Here is a 26,802-nt window from a genome sequence, read left to right as displayed (position 1 = left end):
ACAAAATGTGTTCAGAGGCATTCACAAAAATCACTTGTTCCTTGGAATTGTTGGGATTACAGTTGTTCTTCAAATTGCAATGGTGGAATTCCTGAGGAAGTTTGCTGATACAGAGAGATTAACATAGATTCAATGGGGATATTGTGTTTTATTTGCAGCTTTTTCATGGCCACTTGCTTGGTTTGTAAAGTTCATTCCATAAAAGGAATAACTGAAAAGGAATAAAGACAGGGAGAGAGGGGGTGGGGCCGCTTGTGTTTAGAATTTCTATGAATTTTAAAAAATTTGTTTTGTGAATAGGTACTGTCCTGTGTCTTTAGCATATATAAGTGTTCATCAACCTCACTTGTCAATTCAATTCAATGCTATCCACACTTGCCACTACTCATTCATTATCAATCAATAATATACAAGTGATCACGTACATGTAAGAGTGTATACATGTATGTTATTTTTTGCTTGCATGCGTTGTAAGGATGGCTAAGTTTTAGGGGAATTAAAGGTAATATAGGCTGAGAAGTCTACTTCATAGGCCTGTAAGATATGGACAATCCAATTCATTAGTTTATGGCCACTTGGATTCATGCCTTAGACGTCCGAATTTGAATCTATTTAATTTAATTCAATAATAATATTGTGCTTCTTCGTTCTTGATTAGTGATGAGCTTTTTGCAATTTATGTTATTTGAAACTAGTTTTCAAAATATTTAGTTGCAGTTCAGGTTATTTGATATTAAAATAAGAAAGGTTACAACTGAGAACCAGTGTTGAGCAGAATTTGAAAAGTGGTCCTGTGCTAGATTAAAGCTGCATTAACTACTATTAGTACAACAATCAAAGAGGAGTTCTGGCACACCTTAACCCCAAATTGGAAACATGGTCCATACTTCTGATAACTTCTTTTTTTCCACTTCATTCTCCCTAATTCCTCAGCAAAATACACATTAAAAATAGAAAAGAAAAAGAAACTATGGTTGCTAGTAATTGCTTTGATTTGCTTCCCCCCAACAAAGATAGAACTTCATGAACTACTGTCATGTATATTATTTTAGCTAAGTATCTTTATTTCCAGTGGCTCATTCATTGATATCTTGGAATCCTTAACAATCCCTTTTTCATCTGTTATGTAAAACTCCAGTCCTCCATCTAAAGAAGAATCTTTCCCATTCATACTTGAACTTAAATGAGGTGATTCCGTCCCCTCCGTTTCTGCCATTCTTTCCAGTTTGTTATTCAAATTTAAATTTTCTAAGGACCCTTCAGTTGAAATTTGAAATGAATTTAGCAGCTTTAGATAGAGATCACGGAGATCAGATCCTTTTGTAACATTGCAATGCTTAGACACAATAGGAACTCCAAAAGCCTTCCAATTTGGAGTTGATTTCCCATGAGTTGGTTACCTGACAAGATTTGTTAAAATCCAAAGTTAACGATGATAAGGAGAAACACAAGTAAGCATTAGAGTATAAATGAGCATATGACCCATGGCATACAGATTTTATAAGTGAGCATATAAACCCAATTTTTGTTTATAGTCTGTCAATTGCAGAGGTAAATTAAAACCATCTAATTATGGGAGATGTCAAATAATGATGATAAACTTTAACAAGGTATTGAGATATTATATGATGACATTTCCTTAAACTAACCAATTTATAATCAAATAAGCAAAAATTAGATACACTTTATAATCAAATAAGCAAAACTAACCAATGACCATTGAATTTTCAAAAAGAATCAAAATACTAATTTCTAAATTTTCTTATGGTAGCTTAAACTCTATCAAAATCAATATATGATATACATCATAGTAATATCCTTTCAAGAATAATTCATGCACAACTAAAAACTATCAAAATTCCCAAATTACAAAGTCAATAAGAACTCCAAAGTCTGAAATAAACCTAAGATATAAAGTAACCATAACATGAACACACTGCTCAGTGCTCACACCACTAATTAGATTTCAAAAAGTGCAATTTTGATTCCTTTAGGTACATATGCAGTTTTCAGGTATAAAGAAATAAAGCTTTTCCAAAGGCTGTATATACAAAAGAGTGTCACATATCAATTGCATTTTCAAGTTCATGCCTATACTTTTGAGAATCACTTCACCTAGAAGTATGAGCTATTAGTCAAGGCCTTCAAATTAAAAATGTTTTTGATGTCTATACAAATTTCACGTTAAGTCCACATTGGCTTGAAATAATGAAAAAGATTGCTCGAAGAACTCAATATTACATATTTCTAAATTCAGAGTGTAACGTATAAACAAATTGATAGGTCCTATTTTTCTCCTATACGAAAGATTCTCAAAACTTGTTAAAACAAAGAGATGAACTCCACATAGTTAAACTCCAGAATCAAATAAGCAAAATTAATGAGACCATTTTATTTTAGTTGTCATCATTCATGAACCACTAATTTAAAAAATGCATTAATCTTATATCTACAAAATCTCTAAATAAGCAACGGAAGAAAATAACATTTTCTAATTCCCACATACTTTCCAGTTCATAATCTTAAATTATTCACTGTTCTAGGTTACAGATTCCATCGTAATCATAATTTAACAAAAGAAAAAGTGGAAAATCGTGGATCTGGAGAGAGGAAATGGAAGAAACGGAACGAGAGAGGAAGAACCGAAGAAGACTAATAGGTACTCACTGTGTTATTGGAAAATAATTTGGCATGCTTCATGAATATACACAATCATTCTTAATTTGTATTGGAACAAAAAAATGAAATCTATTAAGCAAATTCATACCTGAGACTGAGGTTACATTGGATCTCTGGAAGTGGAGGATGAAGGGGAAGACGAAGCACCACGGTACTGACGACGACTCGAAGAGAGAAGAGAAAAGAGAGAAGAGAGAAGAGGAGACGGGGAGAGCGAGCCTAGGAACGACGCCGGGAGATGAGATGAGACCGGCAGCGAGTGCTGGCTGGACGGCAACGGCGAGGGCAGAAACAAGAGAAGGGTAGAGTGGGGTGGTGATAGTTCTGGACGGAGTGGAGGGTGCGGTGAGTTTACACTTTACAGAAAAAGGAATTAGGGTTTCACTTTATGAATTTAAAAAATGTTTGGGGTAAATGTATAAAAATAGTTATTATTATTAACCCCCATATGAGGTATATTTATAAATTATGTTTTGTGCACATTAGAAAAGCTCAAAAGACTTGAGCTTATTATAGACAGACCCCACTTATTCTCCTGCAAGACACAGGAAAGAATGTAAAAGACCTCAGATAAGAGTTAAAAAAGATAAAATCAATGTAATTGCATTATTTATTTTTTTCATTGGTTTTCATTGCTTATTTTTTCATTGCAAGACACAGGAGAAGTTATTGTCAAATCAAATCTTTTTTTTTTCTCTCATCCCTTGATTCAAGGAGCCAACCTTTCAGTTTTAATTTTAAAAAAGAAACTTTCCCTGGTTAATAACTGCGCCTTAATGGATATTAACTACTCCACTTCTCTCTCCAATTAGCATTTAATGCTTCTCTAATCTCCCACATCTTTCCACTCACTTCGGTTCTCTCTTCATCTTCTCTCTCAACTTCTCCATTTTTAATATCATAAAAAAGAAAAATGCTCCAAGAAAAAGTGAACGAATCCTTCACTCCAAAAAATCCTCCACCCCTCAAACCCACACTCATATACACATTAATTCTACATCTTCATCATCACCCTCTAATCTTCTAAGCAAACGGACACCATGAGGAGAAAGGTGATAGCAACAAAGACTTCCTCAAGAAAAAAAAAAGGAACCCGTGGTTGAAGAGGAAGAGGAGTCCCACACCTCATCGCCTCCATCACCGCCGAAGAAGGCTACCCCTGGACGCAGTTCACAGAAGACCAAAAGCTTTGTGTTACACAACACGAGAAAATCAGCCAATATGGAATCATTGGAATTCAAAAATAAATTCAACAAATCTCATTTACACTTTGATCCAGCAAGATTCAATTCGTGTGCCTCTTATGAGTTCCAGAAGAAAGTATTGGAGAAACACCACTTATGTGCCTCATACCTAGTGAATCTGGACTCACTGACAGCTAAATGAATCAACTTTTCTCCTCTGTTTGAGAATCTGAAATGGACTCCTCTGCTCCATATTCTTAAACATGTTTACCCTGGATTGGTACGAGAATTTTATGCTAATATGAGACTGATCGATGGTACCATTCATTCCTACGTAAAGAGGGTATACATGACTCTGAACTCGGAGTCAATCAGCGCTGCCCTAGGCGTACATGTATCCAAGAGGGTATACATGTATCCAAGAGCGTACATGACTGAAAAATGGGACTCTCAGGTTGGGGTCACATACAAGCTAGCCCTACAACAAATCTGTGAGAACTTGTCTGGCTTGGATGGCACCATCTCCACCCACAAGGCCCTCAATCCCACAAACTCATTGCTGCACAGAATCATCACTCATATTCTAACTCCTCAAAGTGGTTCACACAATAGAGTAACTGTTTCTGAATCTCTTGTACTTTTTTCTATTGTTACTTCCTCTCCCATTTCTTTTGGATACCTTATGATAAAGCATATGTGGGAATCTGTTAAAAGTACTAAAAAGGTAAACTTACCCTATGGCATGTTTCTCACCAGCATTTTTGAATATTTTAAAATTGATCTAACAAATGAAGCTGTAGAGAATAAGGTTTCACTCATTAAGGGAGGAGGAGTTATGAAAGGCACCAAAGGAAAAAAATCAATACCCTCTGACAGTGAGTTTGAGAGTCGGCCACCTAAGTCTTCCAAGACAGCAGAATCGATCAAAAAAATTCTTACTGAGTTCTCCAACATGTCCAAACTAATGGTACAATCATACAAGGCAGCCCGCAAGCAAGCTTTTGAAAACGAACGGGCTTGGATAAAATGCAAAGACAGGGTGGGTCTAATGCTGCAGAGTTTTGAAGAAGAGATGGGGGCTGCCAGTGATGAAGATGCATATGGCTCTGAGTACAATTTATCTGATGATTGATCACTGTGTTTATTGGTGATTTCTGGCTTGTTTTGGCTTATTTTGATACTATTGTAGGCTGTTATGGATACTTTAGACTTGTGATACTTTAGATCTGTAATACTCTGTTATTTTGCTACTGTGATATTTTGGATATTTTGCATACCCATGTTCTTTCTTTGCAGGTCCCCTTTGATGACAAAAGGGGGAGGAAAAGCTGAAAAATTGAAAGGTTAAGGTTACTTTGCTTGAAAAGTAGCTAGAACAAAAAAAAAAAAAAAAACAGGGGCTGAAATCAAGTTGATTCATGATTACCCATGTACATGTGATGTTCTGATTGTGTTGTTCTATTTTAGGTTTATTTTTTGATACTAATTTTGCAGGTTATTGTTATCATGATTTTTTTTTGTTGTGATAAATTTGTTTAAGCTCTGATATTTTAGTTTAATAATCTGCAAATTTTATTCAGTTTGGATGATGACCTGAAACAGTTTCATAGAGTGTAAATTATTGTTTGGCAAACCCTTTTTGGCAAGAAAATGCTTTTTACAAGAAATTATCTTGAACCAAAGTATGTTGAGTTTTGAATATATGTTGAAAAGTACTCTAAGATACTCAAGCATGCTTTATTTTTTTTGATTGTTTAGTTTAAGCAGAAAATCAATTTTATGATAAAAAATAAGTTTTGTTTATCACTCCAATTCTGCTCATAAATCAAGCCATTCAACATTGCAGAATTTTATATGTTGAATAACATAGTTGCCTTAAGCTTGATTTCAAAAGTTACAGGTAAAGCTTCCCTTGGTAAAATAGCATACATTAAGAGGGAGCCATGTAACAATTAGAAAGGAAGGAATCCAAGTATTCAAGGGAGTACTCTAATTCTTTGATCTCTTCAATTTTTTAATAATATTTGTCATCAAGGGGGAGATTGATGAGTTTGGAAAACTCTATTTTAAATTAATGATGGTCAAACATTATTAAAACAATTAGTTGCAAAATTATTTAATTTGATTTTAATTCAAATGAGCTAATTGAAAAAATTTCGCTATGCAGGTTTTTGCAATTGGGCCGAAAAGAAAAGAAATAATACAGCAAGCCCATTAAAATATTTTTAGCATTAATACAGAATATTTTTTATCATTGTGGCTGAAAAAATGAATTGCTTATTAGGCCAGATTGAATTATTATTACTAGCCCATTTTAAAACTTTGCTATCAAGACCAAAACTTGGTCCGAAATCAATAATGAAAGAAAGCAAAGTTCATTGCTTCCAACGGATCCCATTCTTCAAGTTAGGATGAATTTCAAATGCAATTAACTTGAATTAACTTGCATTGGGAACCATGAGAGAGAAATTGATTTGATTGCTTTAATGACCCTACACGCTACTCAGCAAAAGGGAAGTGGGAAACTTAAATTCACTCTTATTCTCTCTCTTTGTTACATTGATTATTGTTCAAATTTATTGATTATTGTTCAGAAGCAAAAGGAAGAGGAAGGTAGAAGAAAGCTAAAAACCATTGTAATGATGGTAAGAAAAAGAAAACAAAAAGTATATTGTGGCTGAGATCTTCACCAAAGGAGGCAAGATTTGGTGAAGTAAGCTCAACCTCTCCATACCAAAAATGGATGAAGAAGATTTCGGTTAGAGGAAGAAGATCTCAGAGGGATGACTCGTCTCTACGTTTGTGTTCACTCATCACAGAAGGTAGCTAGGGTGGCTACGTGAAGGAGGAAGCAAAAGTGGAGCAGGAGGAGCTGTCATACATCAAGAAGCATCAAGGGCTAGTAGTCCTTCTTGGAGTGCAAGACAAGTTGGATGGCTTAGATTGATGAAGCTTGGTGTAAAGAGAAGACTCAAAGGTAATTACATGTTTGTTTTAACATTCGGTTATCTCTCCTCTCTCTCTGGCCGAACCGGTTTTGCATGAAGAAGAAGAAGTTTAGCTTGGTTCATTTGGTTTCAACCGTGGAGGCTTCCCCTTCTATATAAGGGAGAATAGTCAGGGCTTGAAGCAAGGAGTGAGAGTGCAAGGCACAAGGTTCTCATAGCTACCTAAGCTAACAGAAGTTCTTCTCCTTCAATGTTTTCTGTTTTATAATTTTTCTGTTTAATTTTGTCTGTCTTGAGTCTCATGGAAAAAGGCAAATAGTGAGGTTTGTAAGAAAAATTCATAGAGCGAAAAAAGGCAGAGAGTGCAAAATTAAAAGAAAAAGCCATGGATGTCCCTAAAGGTCCTTTGTACATCTGTGTTGTGTTTCATAATTCTGTGGGAATTCCCTTGCAAGTTGGGTTAGCACTTAGCAGTTGAAAGCTTGGCAGTAACCAAGTCAAGTTCAGGATTGGGTTTTAGATTCTGGACTTGTCCCAGATAGGAAGGGTAGTTCCTAAGGAGAATTGGTGTTTGTAATCAAAGATGATTATAGTAAAATTCTATCATTGTTGTGATGGAGACTGGATGTAGGCTGCACTGCACTTAGCAGCTGAACCAGGATATATCTTGGTGTAATTTTTCTCTCTCTTCTACTCCATTTCTGCTTCTGCTGCCTAGGAGACAAAATCGAAAAATATCTCGTGGCTGGTCACGAGACAAAACGAAAAAGTCTCTTGGCTGGGCACGAGACAAAAACAAGAAATATCTCCTCAAGGGTTCTAAAGGACAGCAAGGGTTACTAAGTGAAAAAGGGGCTAAGATTCAACTCCCCCTTCTGTTAGCCACTGATAAACCATCACACGGTACTAGAGTTCCTTTGACCTACGACTATCATAGTAATTAACATTGTATTTATTATACCTTGATTCCGGACACCTAATACCCTAAGGTGCTAGTTGAATGGATTTTGTATATAATTTAAATACTTGTAAAATTAATGATTAGTCAATAAAGAATTTGTCAACTCTTGGTAAAGAGTTTGACCTCTATGATTATAATGACTGAGATGAATAAAATATTGGCCAAGGAGATTGAATGAATGAAGAAATGAGTTTCTTAGGTCACTCACAGTTCATTATAATAATGGTAACAAGTTAGAGTTTAACAATTAGAACATACTCTAAGGATTAACCAAGAGCTGAAAAAATAAAAAGAATTATACTTTGTTCTTCTTGGATTCTTAGTAAAAATATATTATTTCATACTATCAGATCGTTAAAGAGTGTTGCTAGACACTAACTGTGATTAGTAAATTTAGTATGACTAATTTACTATCTGTTTAGTGTTGAACTTATGCATCCCACACTAACGAGTGTTCTAAATCTTTGTTGTAGAATTATTTTTTATTATTTTGATTCGATCAATAAATAATTATATTAATTCAAATAGAATATTATTATATTTTTGCTAGCACTAAGTATATAATAATAATATGATAATTGAGAATATAAAATGAGAATTAAAAATAATTAGTTATTCTATTTCTAAATTTGAATTCTAAGTTTGGATGAAATTTTAACCCTTTTTGTTTCAAAGCGAATTGTGATATGATATGATTCATAAGATTTTAATTGTAACAAGATAAGATAAGTTTTAGATTTGAAATAAGATATGATGTAAATTTGAAATTATATATATATATATGACAAGAGGAGAGGAAATTAACTAAGACCGACACAAGTTTTATTCCTTTATCTCTATATATGCAAATATATGTGAGCATAATTTTTGAAAAAAAATTTATAATGTATAAAGAATTATAAATTTTTTTTCTCAATTTAGATCATATATACATTGGTTAGAGAATTCACAGTAAATATTGATTTTAGTGTGAATACACAAAATGTTTTTATGTCATTAAAGAATAAAATTATTTTACTAACGTAATCAAGTATTTAAATTTGATCTATTTTATTAGAATAAAATTTAAATATAATCATTTTCTTTTTTCTTCTGCCGCTTGTTATAAAACACATAGTAATCGAACATACGAGTGGCCTCTGAATCCAAATACCAATTCCCGGTAAAAGATTTTTGCTGGTGTGGCCTGAATGGTTACTACATTAGCATTTGATCTTCCTTATGATTGTGATGCACTACAAATTTTACTAAATATACTACAAATTTCACCTTATATTTGTTCTACACGCAAGGCATACTTTTGGCTTGAAAGTATTCCTAATCCGCAGCAGCCAACAAGGGATGAAATTCATGATCGTTGATCCTTGGAATGACCATACAAGGTTTTGAATTGTTTTCACATTTTAACAAATATTTTTACATAAAGATATTTTTATAAGTGACCTTGAACAATACTAACTCAAAGGCACATTTGCAACAATTTTCAAGCGAAACATAACAAAGTATTATTCAATCATGGAGTCATATAACCAAGCTAAATCAATTATTTCAACTACAATTTTGTTGATCAACATGCCGCACAAGGCACAACGTTTTTTTTTTCAACATGAAATACAAATTTGACTAAGTATCCAGTCACATTACATTTTCTCTAGTTCTCTAGTGCGTAAAGCATCTTTTTGCTTGGCTTAAAAAGTTCCCTACACCAAACGGTTGAATGCATTATATCTGACCACAGTGAAAACTGGAGAATCAAGAATAGAATTGCTGGCAGAGAGGCAAATATAGAAACGAAAATGGGAACAAGATATGAGGCATATTGATGATAAGTAATGAAGAAGGCACTTGCAAATGCTACCATCATGCTTGTTATTGAGCAGAACAAAGCCACCAATCCACATATGAGTTTCAGGGGCAATGATTTGTAGAAGTCACTCTCAGCATAACGCGAAAGAAGAATGGACAAGAATATTAATATTGAAGTTGCTGATGAGATAAATGCAGTTGCATCTGAGATTGTAAACACCGAGAACCATGATGTTTTGCCCAATTTGTTTGGCTTCCCCCCTTTATGATCAACACCACCTGGCACGGTTATTGCAGCAGCAAACGCCCCTGTTGCAACGACGGTTGCAATGAGCATACAATTCTCAGCTGTACTTTTCATCCAAGATTCTGCATCTTTTCGCAACTCCTTATGTTCCTCTGAAAATAATTCACTAGCAGTTTTACCAGCGGAGTTTTTATAGTTTATGAGCGATGGTGGCATTATCTTCTTCACTTCCTGATGTTGCATGAAATAGACATTAAGATCACCAATTTTTGTTAAATACTCTGATTATGTATGATGCAAAGCAAGGAAATTTATTATCATATTCATCATTGGAATGATTATAGTTTTAAATTGCGGATGCAATCACAGATGCGGTTACTACTTACTGCAAATGCAAATAAACCGTAACCTGATGCGACCATTATTTGTGATTTTACATATCACACAAATTGTAGGGCGATTTTGTTGGCTTAATTACTATAACATCACCCAATACAATCAGCAATTTAAAACAAGATTTATGTTAAGAAATCAATACTATAGCAGTCAATTTCAGTCAACAGTATAAAAAGTGTTGGCTGCAATGCTGGTTGTGTAGTGTTGCCTCCTAAGACCTTCTTTAGAAACAATAATGATAGCAATACTGGACATGCAGATCTTTAATTTATTTATTCGTACCTTGAACCATACTAACTCAAGGCACATTTGGAATGCTGCTCCAGATACTAATTCAAGTTGTCTTTGCGGTGGTGCTCTTTTTGCAGCCAAATGCAACAAAGTATTACCTTCTGTGTCCATCATAGTCACTATGGTATCCTTCAGAGACCCTATCTCATGTATGAGATTGAAGATGCTTGCATGGCGATGCATCACAGCTTTGTGAATTATGGTTTGGTCTGTACTATTATCCTTTGTCCGTATCAAGTCTGGATAAGCACTAAGAATCTCTGATAAGAACCCAAAATTACCAACTTCTACTGCAGCAAATAACAGTTGAAAAGGGTTGCTTAGCGTTTCAAATATCTCTCGCATTGAGGACTTCTCTGCAAGAATTGTGCTCCAAAGCTTCTTAACCAGTTGAAAAACCACCTGCTGCTTCATTCCTGTGTAATACAAAGTTTTATTACTTGAAATGAAAAGAATCTGCAAAAGAACTCTAGAATATATGGTGGAAACTCAATGCCACCTGAATGTCTTCACCAGAATATATATGTATAATATTACAAGTTAGCTTAAGGGAAGTGAGGGTTCAAAACTTATACAATTAAAAGCATCTAGCTAACCTTACTTTTAGTTGTTGTATGTCGAACATTGATTTCCCCATCACATTTAAAAATGAATAAAGATTTAGTGTGTAAAATTAAAAAAAAAAATGTTGCTATTTGTAAAAATTGCTATTTAAATCTTATTTTTAGGCAATGTAAATCTCTGAAATAAACAAATAAATTTTGCACTTTACCAGGATTAATCTTGATTATGGAGCTTTGATGTTGTGGACTTTGGCAACAAGAATCCAAATGGCTTTTAGCCAAGAGATGCAAAACTGTCTCACCATTCTCATCCTTAGCAAAAGCTAAATATGAGCGATCTTCCAACATTTTTAAGGCTAAACCTGCAAAATATTAATATATGTTAGAAATTCAAATTTTTTCGACAAAATGAAAATAATTTTGATTAATTCACAGTATAAAATATTTTATACGGCTATTTAATTAAATTTATAAAGTCACATGCATATACATTTTAAAGTTTTATTTGATTGAAAAGAAAGAAATAAAAAGAAACAAAAAGTAGTTGAATCTACTTTTATTTTTTCTGAATATGTTTGGATGAAAAATATATTAAAGAAGAAAGAAATAATATATAATGTTATGAAAGAATAATTTTACTTGTATATACTAAAAATATTCATCCTTAATATTATGCATTGATAAATGACTAATATTTATAAAAAAAGTATAAGAAAACCAATTTTAGTGTTTATAACATAGGGTTAAAAGTTTATAACTTAAGGTTTAAAATTTAAAATAAATAGAATAATTTTTTAAAAATTAACTAATATTCATTAAAAAAAATTGATTTCTAATATTATTCTATTTAAAATTATAAAATTTATCTGATACTCATGTTCTTTATTAAGTCGATTATTGCAAATTCTTTGGTATTGTTTCCCTTTAATTCCTGTCGATCAATATTTGTCTTTAATCTTTCCAACCATATCCATCTCCGTTATTGATAGTACGAAATACATACCGTAGAGACCAGTGTTGATACAAGTGAGGAACAATTGTTTCAACTTATCAGCATCTAATTTGGTAGGTTCATATAGATACGAAGCCACGTCACATCTTCCTCGCAATACCGCAAATTGAACAGGAGGGATTCCACCTGCACCCCTAATCTCTACAACTGTTTGATTCTTATCTTTCATCAAGTCAAGAACTTGCTTGTTCCCAGCTGCAGCAGCAAGGCAAAATGCAGTGTTTCCATTGTTATCTGTCAATAACAAGTCTTCTTCACTCAATTCCCCCATCAATTGTTTCACAAAGTGAACATGCTTTGCACCTGCTGCTACATGTAACACTGTAGTCCGTCCTTTTGCAATGGCTGCATTCTTCAACCAAGGATCTTGAACTATGATGGCCTTGGCCTCTTTCCAATTGCCTTGTAGTGCATGCTTGTAAAGGGGCACACATTTGTTGAGATAATCGTCCATTATTGCTTCTCCTGAAACGTAACCAATCATATCATGCATTGAAGGTGGATCTTGATGTGTAAAGATCTATTATTCTTAAGAAAGAAATAAAAGAAATAAAATACATGCAAGATGAGTATGATGGGAGAAAGAAATAAAAGAAAGAGACAGAAATGGCTTTAAATTCAACGAATCAATCGATTGAATATATAATTCTTGAGTGTAACTCAAAAGAAAGAAAGGTAGCAGAGAAGGGGTATAGTTCGTAGTACGTTACAGTGTGATGCACTACTTACTTCACAGCGAGAAGAAGAGATCGAAGTTCGTAATTGTTGCTTCAATTTATTTGTTATATTCTTTGCTTGTGTAGCTGCGGCTTTAGGTTGAGATGATTGGAATAATAATCTTTCAAAATCAGCAGCTGAAACGCACCACACTTAGTTCTTCCTCAATCTATGATATAGTTATAGCTGAGTTATATATCTTATGTATGTATGTATGTATTGTTTAGTGCTGCTGCGATATATAGTCAATATATACTCATATGCCGCCTTCAATTTGTATTGCAGTGTACTCAGTTCGTAAAAAAAAAAAAAAAAGTGGTCCATGTCCATGTAAAAGGTAAACCACCAACAATATACTCAAATTATCTTTAACACGAATAAAAATATCATTAAATTTTGTTATCGAATAAAAATATTTTAAAATTATTTAAAAATATGATAAAATAATAAAAAATAATATTATTTTTTTATAAGCACCAAATAATTTTTGTGTTTGATAAATCGTTTCTGTATTTTATCTAAAATTTTATAACAATATTTAGATAATTATTTATAAAATGTATAAAAAAATCGAATAAAAATTTGATCTCTAATTTTTTTATTTTTTGAAAGTATTATTAATTGTTGATAAAAAAATCATAATATATATGTATATATTTTTTGAAAAATCATCAAATTTTAAGAATAAAAATATTTAATTTTTCTGATCATGCTTGTAAAAAATTATATCAAAATTCAATTTCTAAAATATTTTTTTCACTGCAAGAATATGGCTAATTAACTACCACAAAAAGAATCGTAAAATCATCGCTAATCTGACGCAAAATATAATTTGTGACGGATTAGCTACCGCCTAGCAATTAATGCTTTTCTTGCTAATTACAAGTTGCAGATTAGTGAGACAAATATAACAGTCGCTATTTCATCGGAAAGTTTTTTAGCTACCGAATAGATAGTCACAAATCCATCACTAAAGTAAAAGCTAATTCCATAGAAGAAATAGACTAAACGGTCGTAGTTGCTAATTAGCGACAAACTCTACTGCATGTAGCAGACTCATCGCTAAATGCAAGCTAACTTTGTATACAAAATAGAATGCTTAGTTGACGCAAATTAGCGAGGAATTTTTCTGAACCTAACTCATCACAAGTTATCCGCTAATATGATCACAAATCTGTCACATTTTGTAGCAAATCTATAGCTAATCTTTGAAAATCCTTAATCAAATTTGTAGAAATTTTGTCGCTAAACCAAAGCTATTCTAAATGAGAAAGTAGAGTTATGAAGTAGTCACTAACTTGTTAGAAAATAATATGTAGTCAATTAGTTGCAATACTATCGCAAAATGTCATCACAATTTCCTTTTAAACTAGTAACAAATCGATAGATATCTCATAAATGTTTTAATCGCAATAGAGTCTTTAATTTGTCACCATCATCAACAATGAGTATGTCGCTAATTTTTTCAGAATATTAGTCAGAACACAAATTTTGTCGCTATACTAAAATAAACCTCATTTTTATTTTAGTCATTGAACTAAAAAATTATAACACGCATATAAATAAAATTAATTCATCAAAATTATATATATTTAAAAAAATTCAAGCCATGTTTAAAGAAATTAGGTATTAAAGCTTAACCTAATAATAACTAAGCCTTTAGGTTTAATCAAATGCTATTCTATCTATTCAATAGCTCTAAAAAATATGACTTAATTAGTAAACTAATAAAAAAAAAAAGCTCAGTTACAATATCATGTAAAAGTAAGTATCCATTCAATTCTTTAGAGATGTTTCAATCTAGTTGTACAAATGTGATCCTTTTTCAAGTATATTCATTATACATTACACATCTTAATTCCTGATTGCACATTGAAAATTTTAAAAAAATAAAAAATACAAACAACACCTAAGACTTGGCATATCAATTGCACAAAGAACATGTCCACCAGTTTCACATTCAGTTTTACCAATGTTGTCACTTATATTATGATCAAACTACAAAAATATCAAAGAAAAATAACATCAGTAAATAACATCTTAGAGAAAGACTAATTAAAAAAAGGCTCTAAATGCATCTTAAACCAATTACCTAACACCAACAATGTTACAAAATTCATCATCCGTAGCATATAGTTGTGGAAGTCATATGTCAGGGAAAGCTCATGATTCTATAGAACAGAAAAAAAGTATATACATATAGCAATAAGAAAATGCAGAAATATTAGGGTGCGTCTGGTTTGCATTTTTATTTTTTGTTTTTATTTTCAGTGTTTTCTCTATTTTCTGCATTTTGTGAAGAAAAAATGAAAACAGTGAAAACAATATAATTCTGTTTTCTATTTTCACTTTCTATTTTTAATTTTTTCTTCACAAAATTCAGAAAATAAAAAATGAAAATGCAAACCAAACACACCCTTAGCTTCTTCATATGTTTTCAAGAACAAAAGAATAAATAACTAAATACAAAATAATCAAACAATGATATGATGGAAACTAGACGCCACGGCAACCCATTACACTTACAATATAACATATACAAATGAACAAGTTCAAACTCATTAAATTGTCATTTGTGATTAACAAACAGGATGCTAGGAGTAGATTCCAATGCTTACCGCGTCATCTAAGGACTTAATAGCACTGTTGACCTCTTCAGGGCTGCTGTAAATCACAAATCCAAATTACCTTGGCCTCCAAAACTTTTTCTTGTTCACGAAACAAGTTCTCAAATGCTAAGTGGTCAACACCTCATGCAAGATTACCAACATGAACACAGTTTTCGTTAAATCACCCCTAGAAGAAGATTTAAAACGGAACCCTCATTCTTAGCACTATCAAATTTTAACATAAATAACTTTATAGAATAAAAGATGTAATAATTAAAAAAATATAAATAGTAAGATGTATTATCATCAAACAGAACACCACCAACTTACAAAGCCATCGAATTGTTGTTTAGCAACTTCAACTTCTTCAATCGAAGACATGGTCACGAAACCAAAGCTCTTACTTCTTTCACTCATCTTATCATAAATTATCTGCCAAAAGCAAACAACTTCATCTCATGCATCCAACCAAAGAAAACAAAAACTTTGTATGCAATTCAATTTGCTAACCATAGAATAACTAAATTTTCAATTCAGTTTACCTTACTTATCAATCCTTAGTATGAATAACTATAATACCCAAAGAAAATGATGCAGCAAACAATGCAATAGGGACAGACCTAGAGGGGGGCGAGTAGTGGTCCCGACCCCTCCCAAAATTTTAAGAAACTATACTTATATATGAGATGTGTTTAAAAAAAAAATATTATGTAATTTAATAGTTTTATATGTATTATTTTTCATTATCTGATGGATTTATGTCCTAATTGTTTAATTCACTAATAATTTTTACTTAATTAATTTAATATTATACCCTCAAGTCTTTGTACCTTTCAAATTAGTTTTTATATAATAATCTCTATATTTATTTTTAAAAAATTATTTATTTTTTTATATTAATATATTTAATATTTATATTATTATATTAATAATGACTTACGTAGTTATATTTTGGTAATCACATTATGTACTTTAGATATTATTTTCTTGTAAAAAATACTCATTTTTCTTCTAAATTTACGTTGTTAAAAGAAAATTTTTTATAAAGATATCTTATATCTTGTATTCTATTTAAGGGTACTGTGTCTTTCAAATAATTAATAATTTATAATTTATTTTCAAATTTTTAAAACTTTTGAAAGAATGAATTTTAATTAATAAGATATGTGATAATTTTTAACTAAACATGCTATAAATTATTGGTATTTTATAATTTTATAATGTACTATTGATATTGTTATATTTCTTTTATATAATTATCATATTAAAAATAAAATTGTGAAAAAAATTATAATTATATATATATATATATATTTTGATAAATCTTTTAAAAAACTAACTCGAATAACTATATGTTAATTATTTTTATGAAATAAAAAAATATCTAAAATTCGGCCCCTTCTTATTAAAATTTCTGGATCCGTCCGTGAGTGCAATATTATTTGTGCTTGAGGAAAGGGCTCAAAACATGGAAATTCTGAACCAACTGAATTTGACATTTTCTGAGAAACACCAACTACTACACCAGCATTTGGAAGAAATCCTAGAAGGTATACTTCACTATTAAACTCTAGCTCTGGATCCAACTAAAATATTGAGTCCCAAATTAACAAATTTAACTGATTCCAGAATAAAGGAATGGTTGAATTTTTTCAATGGCTAGAACTACAAGAAAAAGTAATATTTGTAACAAAAAAAATTGTTACAAAAAATTAAAATTTTGAAACAAAAGGATTTTGTAACAAAAAAAGGGGCCGTTGCAGTATGTCCCGTTACAAAAAGTTTTTGTAACAAAAAACGGAACTGTTACAATTCAAAGTGGTATTTTGTAACAAATTTTTCTGATACAAAAAACTAGAAATCGTTACAAAAGTGGTAACAAATTTTGATTTTCAAGATATTTTTTGTGACAATCTATTTTTTTCTATCATAAAATTTTGTTACAAAATGTAACTTGATTTTGTAACATTTTTTTTCTTTAGTTACAAAACACTTTATTTTGTAATAATTTTTTAATACAAATTACACACATAATTTATCAAATTATATTATTTTTTAATTAATTAATATATTAACTAATTTACTCAACAAGTCAACATTTATATAATATATAATAACATAGATAGTTCAAATATCTTTCATTAACTAATATTGTTTTATAAATCTTCAACATATAAACTTTAAAGTACAAACTAACAAGACACATTGAAGAACCCTAATCAACTAGATAGATACATAGGACAAGAAAAATAAGGAATTATAAATCTCCAAAATGTAAACTACAAATTACAAACTCCATCATGTTCATACAGCTCCTTTCTCATTTCTCATGGAGAAGTTCTAATAAGTGCCACACACCTGAAAAGACCACCAAACCAAAAACACTAGCTTAAGAAACAAGATTTGTTTTTCCTTTAAAAATGCATGGGAAAAAACAAAAAACTATACTCATATTATTCAACAATGAATACAAACTCTAAAATTCTTACCATGAATAACCTTTGGAGAGAAGTACAATAAAATAGGACATGTTGATACAATAATCATGACTCAGATCTAAACACGTATTTTAGTTTAAGAAATTTATTAAATATCATAAAAGTATAAAACAATGGAACAATAATCAAGATGTTTAGAAACATCTTTGCTTTTTGCCTTTATTTATTATCTTATAGAAGTTAGTGAAGCCAGGACTACCAGTAAAGCAATACATAGGAGTAGTATTCTAGCAGACTATCAAGTAGTTCAAGGAATAGCTGCAGGAGGAACAAAAAGAGGGTAACAGTGAAATACCTTCTATTATAAGATAATTGAATGTGATAATAAAAAGATAGTTAGTATAAAATTGTTGTTAATCTGATATTTACACAACACTGAATGATATTCAAATTAGTGATGATCATGTAACATTTTCTTTTGCCTCGGAAAGCTGAGAAGCCATTGCCACAAGTGGTATTCAGAAACAAAACATATAAATTTTATTCATAATGATATCAAAATCTAATACTTAAATACTCAAACCAAAAAACTAATTATTGAATAATTAATAGATCCTATGTCATAGATAATTAGAGAATTAAATAAAAGCTCATGAATAAGAACCATCTAATAAAAGTGTACATCAGTTGAATAATAGCTCTTAACAACATGATAACTTTCCCTTTGTGATAAAATCTCATGAATAAAAGCTCACCTTCCAAATCCATGCTTGACAATGTTCTGAAATGATAGCAAGTTAATCTCTTAGCAGTAAATTCAAGAGAAGGAAGCAACTAAGTGTGAAATCTCATATTCCTAAGGAGGTTTTCGGTAAAGATCCAAAATCTATGTTGAAAGCTTGGCTTAGTGGAAGGCCGTGTGAAATGAAAATTGAAGCCGTAGAGCAATGATATCCAGAAATTCAAATGAAAATGCAACAACAAAGCCAAAGTCCAGGTTCAAAATCAGCAACAATATCAACCTAGCCAAAGCATTCCAAATTTTAAATAATCACAAACAAACCAACAAATAATGAAAACAAAAACTATAGATATTCAAATGGAGCAACCAAATCTGGAGGCAACAATCCTCAACAATTTGATCAAGACAGTCACAATCTAATCACAATTAAGCCACAAAAGCACAAAGAATAACAGGACAGCAGCACATTTACCATGAATAATCAGAAATAGCAGTAAGATTGAATGAATTATTGTCTATTGCATTACTGAAAAGATTTTTGTCAATCCAATGACTCAGATTATGAACTGATCCTCCATTACTAACAGTTTTTATTTTATGCTGTCTGTTAGAATTCATCAACAGTTCATGGTGGTATGAACTCAATTATGGGTAACAACTCAAGAGTAACAACTCAATCGATGGTATGAACATGTAAATAATTATTATTATGAATGAATTTTGTTGGGAATCAATCTAGCATCAACTAAATTAAGAACAAATTAAAAACAAAAACAAGTAATAATTTGAAGTTCCAATAATGTAAAATTACTAATCAGAATAAGTAAAAAAAAAGTAACAAATCAGAAAAAAAAACTACACAGAACAATAATCAACAGCCCTAATATTCACAAGTTCTGATAATCAAAAACAATATTCCTAATAAGAAGTTCTAAAAAATTAAACCCTAGACTTCCATAGCATTCATAAATTAAAATAGTTAATTTCAAAATAAAATTTCCTACCTCAATTAGCCGAAACTCGGTAATTAAACGCAACAAACCTTTCGTTTGTTTTTAATTCCTAGTAGCAACAACTTTTCTCTTGGAGCAGCAGCAACAATGATCTCAGTAACGACAAGCTCCACCGATGACAGAGGCGCAGCCAGAAGCTTCAGCAGTGGCGGATCTGGTGGTGGTTTAGACAAAGACGACGCTAGTGACTGGTCACGGCGGCTGGACTGGTCGCGGCCCTCCCAGGTTCTCTCTCTCTCACCTGGGGATCTTGTCTCTGCCCATGGCTCTGCTTGACGGCGACGGACTCAGAGGCGGCGGCGGCGGCATCACGCAGCAGCAGCTTGTGATGATGACGATGGCGACGCTGGCTTCATAGCGAGAAGGACGGCGGCGACGGGCTTCACGGAAGAGACGGCGATGGCGACCGAAACCCGCGTAGACGATGACAGACGCGACGCAGCAGTGGTTCGCGAGGCCTAGTGCAGCGACGGCGAGCTTCATCCGTGGCGTTGTGCTTCTTCTCCTCTGGCTCCCTCCTCCGCGTTAGTTCTAGCAACGATGGCGGCGAGCAGCTCGGCCCACCAGCGCTGGCCATCCCCCTCTCCTCTCTTCTCTTCTCTAAATCCGTTTCTCCCTCTCTCCCTCAACATTTTCTTTCTTTCTTTCTTTCTGCTGATTTCTTTTTTTTCTTTTTTCTGCTGCTATGTGCTGGGTCTGTGTGTGATTTTGGAAGGAAGGGAAAGTTGAAAGGGGTGTGGCGGCTGAAGGGAATGGGGAAAATAGGGTTAGAGTCTTAGGAAGTATTTAGCAAATTAGGGTTTCATTTTGAGGACAATTGATAATATAATTAGGATATAAAATGGTATTAAAAATTTAGTTTAATCTAATAAAATTATCTTCAAAAAAAGTATTATTTGTTTATCAATATATAAATTTTTTTTAATAAATATTCTAATTCAAAAAAAAAAATAGACATAATATGATTAATTCTCTTTGTTTTCCAAAATATGAGTATTAAATTATAAAATATTAATTATTTAACTCGAATCATATAAAATTCTTATTCTTTTACAACTATTAAGTCTTATCGTTTAAATATAGAAAATTATTCAATATTATAAGATTAAGTAAAATTTTTAATTTAATTATCAAAACTTAATTTAATTATTTTTAATACAATAATTTCTAAAAATAAAGTCTTTAATAAATTAATAAATTAAAATTAACTTATAATAACATTTTCCGAAAATTCTGTGTCTTACAAGAAAAAGATAGGGCTAGGGATTGGATAACTTAAATATTTTTAATAAAAATAAGGATAGTATAATAACTGAAAATTAATTTTAATTTAATAATAGTTATATAAAGATATTATTTAATTATAAATTTTTAAATTATTTTTAAATAAATATTTTAATTTTAAGAATTAGAGTAATTAAATTAATTAATCTTAAAATATTATTTTATTATTATTTTAAATTATAAATAAAAAATACTCCGTTTAATATATAAATCTCTAAAAATTTATTTTGAATAAATATAATAAATTATAAATAATTTATTATTTAATTTTTAAAATAATTTTAAACTCAAACTATCGTTAATTTGACTGAAATATTTTTAGTAAAATAAATTTTTAAATATAAAATCTTAAATAAATATAATAAAGCATAAATAATTTATTATGTTAATTTTTAAAAATTCAAAGTCTTACATTTAGTATGTTGAAACAAAATCTTTTATTAGTTACAAAAAATCTTTGAATTTTGTGACAAATAAATAACTTGTTACAAAAATATTGTATTTTGTGACAAATTAATTTTTTGTTACAAAATATTTAGAGCTTTTGAAATAAATAGATATTTTGTTACAAAATATTTTGAATTTTTGCAACAATATAATCTTTTGTTACAAAACATTATAACATTTTGTAACAAAATAACAATTCGATACGAAAGCCAACATAATTTGTAACAAAAGAAATCAAGTTGTTACAAAATATTGAAATATTTTGTAAAAAATTTTCTTATTGTTACAAAAAACCTATAATTTGTAACAATTTTAAATTTGATACAAATTTTTTGTTACAAATGTTTCATTTTCTTGTAGTGATTGTTTATCTTGATAGTAAATATATCTAGCAAATACATTTAATTTGATGAGAGTACCTTTCAATAAACATAAGCAGAAAGAAATAGAATAGAACAACACAACTTCCTAACCAAGTGTATAGCAGCAATCAGAACAACAGTGAAGATAAAGTAAATTAAAATCAAGAAGAAAAACAATAGCAGGAGTAAGAGCAATCAGCCAGCCACATTATATTATCAGCTTCGATATCCATTGCTTTATTCTCCTCGATCATTTGTGGAGGAATACACTTTTCTTCCTCCTCCCATTACTCTCTACTAAACAAACAACAAGAAGGAGAAATCAAATGTTGTTCAACAATAATCAGTAACAAATTAAAAGTTCAGAACACATAACAATAATTAGAAATATTATAACAACAATAATTAGAAATATTATAACAACAATAATTTGAAAAATCAACAATAATTGCATCAATTAAAATAAGAACAAATAAGAAGAAAACAAAAGGAGAAACCTTATAATAACAATAATCAAAACATCAAATTCACCTTATAATAAAAAGTTCAGAACAAACAACCAAAAGAATAATCAGTTTAATGGTAATCAGAATTTAAAAAAATAATCAATTTACTAATAATCAGAACAATTATATGAAATTCAAAATAATAATTGAACCAATAAACAAAACTTTGTTTCCAAGCTCAACCCAAATAATCAGTAATTTAGAACATCAATCAGAAGTTCAGAATTAACCTTAATTAATTTCTTCTTTAAAATGAAAAAAGAAAACATCAGTTTACCTAAGTTTGAGAACAGGGGAAGGGGCGGTCGAGCAGAGGTGGTGGCTGGCTGAGCTTCACAGGGGATTCTAGTGGTGGCTGGGCTAACCTTTCACGTGATTGGTGGTGGCAGAGAAGAAGAAAGGGACAGCGCCAACGCATTAACCGTCGCACCTTGCAGCCACTGTTGGTGGCATCGTCATTAAGGGTCACCGACGAGCAGTGCAGTACGTAGAAGAAATACAGCACCAAGAAGCATCTTTAATGCAGAGAAGAAGATTCTACTCATCATTCGACATAGACAAGAAGATTTTGAGGAACTTTGATGCGATGAAGAAGACTCTAAAGCTGGAAGCACAAGGGAGTGAGTGAGAGAAGGCTGATATAATGACTGAGACTCTTGAGAGAAGGCAAGGGAGTGAGCTGAGAGAGGGCTAAAATCGTGAAATTGTGCCTTAATTTGAGTTTGAGACAGAGGGAGAGAGCGCGCCAGAGATGAGAAGAGATTGTGCATGTGGGGGCTGTGACTAGGGTTGGCATTACATACCCTACCCGCGGTATCCAATTCGACCAACCCGTTCGAGTAGGGTAGAGATCGGTTCGAGTATGCCTGCGGGTAGGGTAGGATACGTGTTTATGGTGTATCCTATTCTACTTTACCCGCACCCCATATATAACACATATTTTAAAAAATTAGATATATAGTGAAGGAGGTGAGAGTTGAACCCACAACCTCCCTCATATAATGACTTGTAATAAGTGAGCCATTACTAAACTAGTTAGTTAATTTAGTAATTTAGAGCATTAATTTTTTATTTTTTTATTTTATTAATATGTATAAAATTTGGAATGATTGAATTTTATATTTACTTTGAAAAAAATTAATATTTCTGTGAGTAGGATAGGGGTTTAGAACTTTAGGGTGCGAATAGGATTAGGGTTGAAAGTTTTTAACCCGCAGATAGAATAGGGTAGAGTTTTAATGGACCCTACCCTACCCTATCCTTTACCAGCCCTCGTTGCAACATCATAAAATTAGCAACTTTCACAGGGTCGGGCCGGGCCAGGTGACCCGAGGTCTGGCCCAAACCTAATTGAGTTGTTCTCCAGGGTTGGTGCTGTCCGATAGCGCCAATGGCTGAGCAGCGAGAGGACGATAGGGGACACTGAATCTCTGACTATAGGTGTGAGAGATTGATTTTTGGCACAGAAAGTATTGAGGAGACAATGTGAACGAGGGTTAGGTCATTTGGGTTGTTTTAAGCAACAATTTTTATTTGTCTTTCTCTTTCTACAATGGTGGCTACAATGACAAAAGAAAATTACTATAGAGATAATGGAATTTTCAATCTTTGATTTAAAATACTAAAAATGGCGTTTATACGCAATTTTTTATTTGAAATAATGGAGAGGGCGCTTATATGTGCGTTTTCAATTTTTGAAATTTGAGTTACTATCTTGTTCCTTTTTGTTTCCAAATTTTCATTTTGAATTTTTTGAAAAAGAATTCAAATTTTAAAAACTCTTTTATAATATAGATAAGATTTTTTAATAAACAAGAAAATATTTATATAAATGTCAATGATCCTATATTAAAATAAATAAACTAAAATGATTTGTTTACTCTTTTAATTTAAGAATATTTTTATATTTTATAATTTATGTTTCTATAACTAAAATCTCACAAATAAGCTCAATTTAAATATATACATTATTGGATATTTTGTATATAATAAAATTTATTTAAAAGATAGTTTATAGAACAATATATATCATATAAACAAATAGTAAGCAAGTATTCGACATTTGAATCTCATCTCGTGTATGCAACAATTCATTGACTAGTGAAAAACTGTTAAATAATAAGCAATTATTAGGTTTGCATTTTTACGAGTTTGATTTTAGAGTCAAATATCCATCTATTTAAATCAAGTAAACAAGCTAGTCCGACGGATTTGGTTTCAATGATCCCAATTAATTCAAGAGCTACCTCAGATTAATCTTTATTAAATGAATTCCAAAATGATTTTAATTAATAATAATACTTGTATGATCATATGCAAATAAATCCTCATATATAACAATTTAATTATCTTATCGATTATATATTTTTCTAGTATATTTTGTGATTAAAAATTATCAACATTATGCTCCCATTTCCAAAAAATATTTAATTTTTAAACTTGTCTTTAAATTATATTAATTTTAAACTTCAATTCAAAATAACAGCAAACTTTCCATTAAAAATTACAAAAAATTTGTGATTTAATTGAGGGGATAAAACTTTTTTTAAGGAAAAGCTTTTGATTTGAGTTGTTTGTGAATTTTTTTAGAATTGACATTTTGTTAGAATATTGTAAGTTATTAGTTATTAAAAACTAGCTAGCTAATTATTAGTCACAACTTTGGGACTTTAATTATTCTCTCGTTTAAAATAGCTTTAGATTAGTGACAAATTATATTAGAGTGTTTTGCAAATTTGCTTCATATTTTTCATAAATTTTCCATTGATATATATAGAGGTTAGTGATTAGTAGCAATATGAAATAAGGACGGAATAAGAACGACTAACGTGTTTCCTCACAAATTCATACCAACATGAAATAAGCGAGGAAAGTCTATCAGTTGTTAAGCGGTCGTCAATTCCTCACTAAATAAGCTTTTGATTAGTGACTCAATTGCGACCAGTTACTTCTAAAATTTTCTCGATTAGCTTTGGATTTGTTATAACTTTGCGACGGATTTCCAACGAGATTAGTGAGTAATTTGCTACAAGATAGGTAGGACATAGCTTTTGCTTTGTGACAAGATTGCAGTTGCCAAGTCGCTCGCCAAATTAAACTTGCAACAACTTAACGACAAATGTATTTCACCCACTAATCAGCAACTTGAAACCAGCGAACGAAGTGTGTTAGTTAAATGGTCACAAATTTCTCGCTATTTAGGTCCTAGGCGCTCAATATCCATATTTATATTTATATTTTAGCGACTAATTAACAAGGAACACTTCCCTAGCTGAATAATTTATCCGTTGCGACGAGTTAGCGACGACTATTTTCTGTCGCTACCCTAATTTTGAATTTTACAATATTATGCGACAAATTAGCGAGAAACGAGTTGCTCACTAAAAATAAAACCTTTTGTGACAAATTAGCTAGAAAATTTTTCATCACAAAATGCATTTAAATTCCTCACTAATTAGCCTTTTCGCACAAAATTTATTTATCAACAAACTAGTGTGCGAATTGTTTCTCGCTAATTGTATATCAAACACTTGCGATGGAATAGTAACAATAATATCCGTCGCTAATTTACTTTTATTCTATTGAACCCTAAGTGATTGATTTGCTAGAACATTGTCACTAGCTAATTAATTTGTGACAAATTAGCGAGGAAATTTTTTCCGCTCTTTTTTTAGCTACAAAAGTCAATTTGCGAGAAACAAACTTACTCATGAATCTCTCGCTGATTAGTCACTTTTCTCAAGTTTGGATATTTTGTGACCGCTCATTAATTTTGTTGCTAGTGTGTCACTAATTTCTCGCAAAAATTCGTTGCTAATTTCTCAAATTCTTGTAGTGTTTGAAAATACATATTTAACGTTGGATATTTTTGTCGCGTTTTTAAATAATTTGAGGATATTTTTATCGACAACAAAATTTGAAAGCATTTTTATCGGCGCAAAAATAATTTGAATGTATTTTTGTGGTTTACCCCATGTAATCAATATATAAATATAAAATCCGTAAAAAAGAAAACAATATTCGACTAAATCGATTGTAAGAATAATATTCGTCATCAATGTACTATCAGGTCAAGTCACGTGATTAAGCCTTGCTATGACTAAGGAAAACATGCACACCCCATCCACCAACTCAAAAGTAATATATGCTATGCCAGAAGCCAGGAATAGGAATGGAAAAAATACCCTTATTTACAGTATCTATAGAAATTATTCGTGACAAAAAGATAAATGAAAACCTATTAAATTTTCATAGAAACGGGAACATATCCCTACAAATAAATGGAGACGGAGTGAATATTGAGGTATCCGCTTCACATGAAGCCCCCAAAATTCCCGCGAATAGTGAATTTGTTGAAATATCCTTATATATATGTATATTATATATTATATAACACTAATTTTGTCTTAGCCTCCCCTAATATCCTAATTCCTACCCACCCCACCCCTGTGTCTCTCGTCACCTTTCTACCTCGTCGACACATACTCAATTGCCTGGTCACCCTCTCACCAAAGTGGGTTTTGCCATCCCTAGTCTTGTTTCAATGCATTACAAGAAAAACTCTGAGTACTCTCAGATTTACCTTCAGAATTAGCGT

General features: G+C 31.4%; 1 protein-coding gene and 1 long non-coding RNA gene across 2 annotated transcripts; both read right to left on the bottom strand.

Annotated features, from left to right (window-relative positions):
- Positions 1–767: 767 nt before the first annotated feature.
- LOC107639220 (uncharacterized) lies at positions 768–3,039 on the bottom strand. Its single transcript, XR_001620013.3, has 2 exons — positions 2,768–3,039; positions 768–1,400 (listed from the first exon to the last, which is right to left on the bottom strand). It is a non-coding gene; the product is annotated as an uncharacterized LOC107639220 (long non-coding RNA).
- Positions 3,040–9,423: 6,384 nt separating this feature from the next.
- Positions 9,424–20,089, bottom strand: LOC107636345 (uncharacterized). The gene is made up of 9 exons (XM_088484486.1): positions 19,894–20,089; positions 19,636–19,760; positions 16,901–16,999; positions 15,744–15,845; positions 14,709–14,802; positions 12,079–12,591; positions 11,285–11,437; positions 10,504–10,928; positions 9,424–10,056 (listed from the first exon to the last, which is right to left on the bottom strand). The coding sequence occupies exons 1-9, from the start codon at positions 20,087–20,089 to the stop codon at positions 9,424–9,426; spliced, it is 2,340 nt and encodes a 779-aa protein (XP_088340612.1).
- Positions 20,090–26,802: the final 6,713 nt, after the last annotated feature.

This window comes from Arachis ipaensis, chromosome B4, assembly GCF_059453495.1.
Source record: "Arachis ipaensis isolate K30076 ecotype BB chromosome B4, ASM5945349v1, whole genome shotgun sequence".
NCBI classification, from domain to species: domain Eukaryota; kingdom Viridiplantae; phylum Streptophyta; class Magnoliopsida; order Fabales; family Fabaceae; genus Arachis; species Arachis ipaensis.
The sequence above is the reverse complement of the archived record's forward strand: the minus strand, read 5'-3'. Positions and strand labels throughout refer to the sequence as shown.

Excerpts from the sequence above, each read along its gene's own strand:
- LOC107636345 (XM_088484486.1), bottom strand. The coding sequence starts at position 20,089 with ATGAAGCTCGCCGTCGCTGCACTAGGCCTCGCGAACCACTGCTGCGTC. Across the intron at positions 15,846-16,900 it reads CTCAGAAAATGTCAAATTCA|ATAATTTATGATAAGATGAG; the intron begins GTTGGTTCAGAA and ends TGCTTTTGGCAG. Across the intron at positions 10,057-10,503 it reads TTGAGTTAGTATGGTTCAAG|GAAGTGAAGAAGATAATGCC; the intron begins GTACGAATAAAT and ends ATGCAACATCAG.